At 35.2% G+C, this 6041-nt stretch overlaps 1 protein-coding gene across 4 annotated transcripts in view; it reads right to left on the bottom strand.

The window, feature by feature from the left end:
• Positions 1 to 1382: 1382 nt before the first annotated feature.
• The window catches only part of LOC110025344 (exocyst complex component EXO84C), a 31364-nt gene continuing 26705 nt past the window's right edge, over positions 1383 to 6041 (bottom strand). Inside the window, exons 5-8 of one of the 4 annotated variants that reach the window (XM_020725779.1) lie at positions 5766 to 5954; positions 4811 to 4947; positions 4240 to 4523; positions 1383 to 1536 (exon numbers count right to left, since the gene is read on the bottom strand). In XM_020725779.1, the coding sequence (XP_020581438.1) occupies positions 4277 to 4523; positions 4811 to 4947; positions 5766 to 5954 (573 nt within the window). In that variant the 3' untranslated portion in view covers positions 1383 to 1536; positions 4240 to 4276. Of the gene's footprint in view, positions 1540 to 4066; positions 4524 to 4810; positions 4948 to 5765; positions 5955 to 6041 lie in introns of those variants that run through there. The other 3 variants (XM_020725780.1, XM_020725781.1, XM_020725778.1) reach the window with 3 other exon arrangements.

The following is a 6041-nucleotide window of genomic DNA, read 5'->3' on the forward strand; positions in this document are numbered from 1 at the left end:
TTCATTTCACCATACCCTCCATTACAAGGGTTAACCGTCTTCCGAACATGGAGTGTGACACTTCTTAAGACAACACTCATGTCTCAATGAAATTGAAACTAATATGGATGGGTCATTCACATAAAGTCACCTTTCTCTTGTTTTACGCTTATTTCAAACTAATCCTCTCTAATATAAGAATTGACAACGCACTAACAAACATTGGCAAACTTTACAAACCTTCTTCCTAAACAAGGACCTCTTAGCCTCAAAGATGAATTGATCTCAAAAGGTTTAAAATGGATGAATAACAACAACCTTCTCTTTTCTATAGCCATTGCATAACCAATATTAAGCATTTATGATTGATTTCTCTCGCCTCCACCTCTATTGACTCATTCCTAGGAGTAATTATTGCCCACCACCACCTATTCTAATCTCCTCACCCTTTAAATAACTCCCTCTATCTTTAGATATTAAAAAGTAAACCTTCCTAATAAGATCTTCAACAAAAGATAAATGTTGAAGCTTTTCTAATGTTGTTTCTAACATATAATTTACAATATTATCTTCTTCCCGATAGTGTGCAGTTTTTCTTATAAAATATGCTAAAATGTCAACTTGCTATCATCTTAGTCAACATATTTTCATATTTAAAAAAAGGGACTAAATGTCATTATAAATGAGAGCTATCACACCCCAATCAATCATCTTTAGGTCAACTAAAGACATAATTGATAGTGGTGGGTAGGCCTTTTCGGTACATAATTATTTTTTTTAAAAAATATATGATAAACTTTTTGAGTATATAATTATTTTTAAAATATGATAAATTTGTTATACATAATTATTTTATATTTTAAGATAATTATTTTTAAAATATGATAAATTTGTTATACATTATTATATTTTGAACAATAACGATTCGAACATGATCAAACACATGAATGTTCATGTTTGATTCGTTTATAAACCGAACAAAAACAAATTGTTTGTGTTCGCCTCATTTATTTATCGAACAAATCAAACACGAACTTCATAGCAAGTCGAACACGAACTGTTCACGAACAACGAGTTTTTTTGACAGCCCTAATTTAGAGACAAATCATGATTCAACACAAACACATATCATTAACTTTTTACATTTACAACACTCAAATCTTTCATACGATATCAAAAGTATCATAATTACTAATTTCCAAGAAATGAAACATAACTTTTTAAGCATAGATATTTTGGTATGAAAGTAAAAAATTAAATATAAATTGTTAGATATGCAAATACATAGAAATTGAATGGTATGTATGCAAACCTTCCTAGAAAATGTTAACCAATGATGGCTAAATTGAATGGTATGTATGCAAACCTTCCTAGAAAATATTAATTTTTTATCTTTTGCCCAATGATGGCTGCTTTAATTAAACGCCCACACTTCCAAAAGTCTCCTTTACAATCAAACACGTAGAACTCCAACTTAGCAATTATCATTAGACATTTATTTTGAAGAGTTTTTTAACGTTGTTGGGCTTCACCATGAGAGAATTCAAGTCAGCAGCACTGCTAAAAATGAGAAGATAACAAGGAATCAGATCATGATATGATTAATATCAAAAGATATCAATAAAATAAGGAAACAAAAAAGTCAAAAGAGCCATCGTTTCTCCAAAATCATGTGTTCATATCAAATGCATCAGGAGTTTGACGCTCATCATTACCAATTGAACATATGTTGCAGAATATTTACATAGAAGAATAAGCTGAAAGGTTGGATTTGTACTGAATCTAGAACTTTCAGGGCATAAGAGGAGATATGATGTGTTTATTTAGTTTTTTTTTTTTTTTTTGGCATAATTTTATTTTTTATTTTCTTCAGAAGCAAATTAATTTATTTTTCAACGCACTCAAAATATTTGATATCGGAGTTAGCCCGAATCACAATAAAAATATAAATATTATCGTTGAAATTCAAAGGTTGCGACGACGAGTCGTCAAATAAGAATAAAACAGCACATAACACACGAATGAGGACACCGACTGGATGGCGGGTGTGTTGATTGATTGGAGTGATGCGACAACAGTGGAGGTTTAGAGAGGAGTGTTGTAGGGGTTGGAAGGAATCGTGAAATCGTCTGGGAGGTTTGGGGAGAGTTGTGGCAGGTCTGGAATGGAGTTGGAGAGACTTACGACGGATCTCGAAGGGTTGGAGGGAGTTGTGACCAATCTTGAAGGGGGTAGGAGGGAGTTACGTGACTTCCTCTTGGGGAATGGCATTAAATAAGAATATGTTAGTCCTTAACTGGTCATGAGCAAGATTACACATGTCATGACTTTTGCTAGGGAACATTACACGATAGGGAAATGGCGACATTCTGACGACAATGGTCCGACAACAACTGTAGTGGTGGCAACAATGACGATTGGATAGTTTTTGACGCCGACAGTGGCGGTGACGAGGGTCGGTCAATGGTGCTTATGTAGCAGAGGTGACTTGAGAACGATGGATGGGAAGCTATGGTCCTACAACGGTGGTCGGGAGGCAGTGATGGTGATCTGGTGGAGGTGGCAACCGGGCAACTGCGGTCTGACAATGACAGTGTGTTGGCTGGGAAGCGATGATGGTGGTACGATGGTGGCGACGACCGAACTTTTATACCAATTTCTTTTTACCTCGAATGTGTGTCAGATCTTTGTACAACACTAAAATTTTAATATATCACTGTACCACCCTAAAATTACCAACGCGCAACATGAATTTCATGAGTGCAATTTATTACATAATTTAAAAATCAGATATATAAATAAATATAAATTTTAAGATACATAAATACTTAAAAAAATATGTGGAATGTATAGAAATCACATTTATGATACATGTAATCGACTTACATCTTTCGCTCATACATGTCAAAACAAAAATTGTATAAAGATTCAAGATATTCTCATGCACATATACAATAGAAAGAGTTCAATAAGAAGGGTGCCCTATAAATAGGCCTGTCGAAAATGAAATCTTAAGGCATCTAATAAGCAGAAAAAAATTATATCATAATGTCAAATGTCCATGTCATCTACTAAAAAATATAGGGCAATTTAAATACACGCTACTCAAATTCTCATGTATTTACATATCTAATACTTGAAATTTGCATTTGATTTCTCTACCACTCAAATCATTCACATAACAAAAAATAGCGCTATTTAACTTTTAAAAAGTGAAACAAGTATTCATACATTGGCTGACACGGAAGCGCTCGTGCTCCAGACATGGGAGTCTCGAAAAACGAAGTCACGACCCTGAATGACGTTGGGCATCAAAATGGCGTGGCAAATGCTACATACTCACCTAGACCGACCCTGTCCATGAATTGGAGGGTAAAAGCCGACTCTCCTTTGGGCTAAGGTTAACACCAAGGAGAGTGGGGCTCTCCCTAAGTATCCTAGTATCTTATATTTACTTTCAAGATGTTTTAGGGATCAATTTTTCATGAGTTTTTTTGTTGGGATAACCAACAATGTCTTCAAGTTTTTCCTTATAGAGTAATGCTCTGGCTGTATTTCACTCTGATGTGGTGATCCTACTCTAAAGGTCAAGTGGCACACCGACAACACCTCGCTCCCAATTTGGTATTTATCATTTTTCCTATTCATTTCCTTGTTTAGCCCTTCCACTTTTCTGTCATTGTCATTCCAGCCCTCCACCTTCACTACCACTACCATCCAACCCTTCATCTTTGTTGTCGCAGCCATTTCAGCCATCCATCCTTGCAGCCATCACCCTGAATAACCATCCCACATAGCTCCCTGTTGTTTGCTTCCTGCCGGCACCAGGAAAACAACTGCTTTGCTCTTTTCTACTTGCAAACTGCTTCTTTCACCCCCGCACCACCTTCCAAACCCTTGCCGACCACCACCAACATCCCTAAATCTACCCCTAACTTGTCTTTGTGTTGTCAATTATTGCAATTTAAAATTTACATATGTTAGTTATAATTTTTTATTTAATTTCAGTAATAAGACTCGATTTCCCTACCGATATCATTGGAGTTGCTAGAATTTCAACTGAAAGGTGCAAATAAGAGGTTAACAATATGTAACCGCAGACAAAACTTCTTATACGTGATTGCTAGAGAATTTAAAGAAACTTCTAATCACATTCCATTTTCTCAAAACACCTCCACCCATCTTTTATAATCACAAACAAAGTTCCAACTCAAATCTGTAGCAAACTCGGACCCAAAAAAAAAAAAAACAGAAAAATACCTGCAGAAGAGAACAAAATCAATTCTCTATCCATTACTCAGGTCTCAGGATCAGACAAGAAAACTGAGCTCTCAGTTTCCCCCATGTTTGCGGAAGCAAAAGACTCCGACGATTCCGTGGTCGACGACGGGCTCGAAGGCGTCTTCTCCGCATCAGAAATCTCGTCTTGGAGAAGCAAATGCTCATCAGCCTCTACTTCCGATGAATCAGAAGCCAAAGGTCCCAAAAGCTTGTTAATTGCAGCCTTTGCTGTATCGGCAAACCATTCGTCCTCCGGAAGGGCGCTGCAATTAAAACAGTAACATAAGCAACATTAGCAGCATAATATCAAGGAAAATTTATATATATAGTACACAATTCTTATGCATTTACATATCTCATACCTAAACTTTCATATTTACATACACATCACTTCAGTGTTTTAAATCTATGCATGAATTAAAGATTTGAGTGCTGTGTGTAAATATGAAAACGTAGGAGTGAGATATGTAAATACATAAGAATTGTGTGGTATGTATGTAAATTCCCGAGACAAACCAAAATAAAGATTTGTAGTTAAATTTAGTCATACTTCTGAGGATCAATGCCTCTTTCAGAGAAGATTCCGATTGCGCGAGTTATAATGGCTGAAACTAGCTGGTGTATATTTCTTGATGGGTATCCACCCCACCCTGTGATCTCAGCGATGAAGTGCATGTCAAGGATTAACTGAAGGAGGGAGGCAAAGAAGGTTAATAAATTAAATGTAAAATTTTGATATTTCCAAATTTGCTAGTCATAAATTAATAATTTCAGCCATTTAGATGATTAGAAAGTGTCAAAACTGCATACAAGAGTATTATAGTACTTTTTAGACATAATATATCTTAGAAGCCTCATGCATTGCATGATGAATATAACAGCTTAATAAAGCCAATGCTAAATTCTCAATAAATGTAAGGCGCGTATATTGATGTAACATTTATGACAAATAAAAAGGAAGATTTACATTTATACATGTATTGACATATTTAACACCTACACATCAATTTATATATATATATGCCACATTCCCTAAATGCATGAAAAGGGGTGTTTCACTTTTCAAAAGTTAAAAATGGTGGTATTTTTTATTTGATAAAAAGATTTGGGTGGTATAAAGGTAAAACTTAAAGTTTAGGTGTTAGATATGTAAATGCATAAGAATTGGGTGCTATGTCTGTAAACGCCGCAAAAAAAAAAAGAAAACTCAAGCTTGATTGAATGGACTTTTATGAAAATTTTAACTCCGAGTACTAATGAACTATGAACAGATGCAAGGTATAATGCAGATACCCAAACCATCTGAATATAGGATCCTATCAGTTTAGTCATGTAAAACACAATTACATTATATTTACCACCCTAAACTATGAAGAATTAACTGATACTTGATTTTTAAGAAAATGCACGTCTGGAGAAGTTTAAAACAAGCAAAAAATTACGTGATTGAAATGAATAGAAGGCACAGCAGGATGTTCGCTTCAAGTACGAATCATGTAACATACTTGTTGCAGCCCAAATGGCTGGAGTTGGATGGTCTCATCTTCAAACACGTCCCAGAACTCCTGCTCCTCAGAAAGCCACATGACCACAGTTTCTGTTAGTCTTGAAAGCAAATTCTTTTGCAACTTGTCCCTTTGATGCAGTACATCACGAGTCACGCTTACTAGTTGTTGTAACCTTGCAAACAATGCCTAGAAATAATAGCACAAGAATCACCAAGATGTGGAACTGATACCAAAAAAGACTTTTTCAAATATATATATATATATATATATATA

This window comes from Phalaenopsis equestris, unplaced genomic scaffold (genome assembly GCF_001263595.1).
Source record: "Phalaenopsis equestris unplaced genomic scaffold, ASM126359v1 Scaffold000297, whole genome shotgun sequence".
NCBI lineage: Eukaryota > Viridiplantae > Streptophyta > Magnoliopsida > Asparagales > Orchidaceae > Phalaenopsis > Phalaenopsis equestris.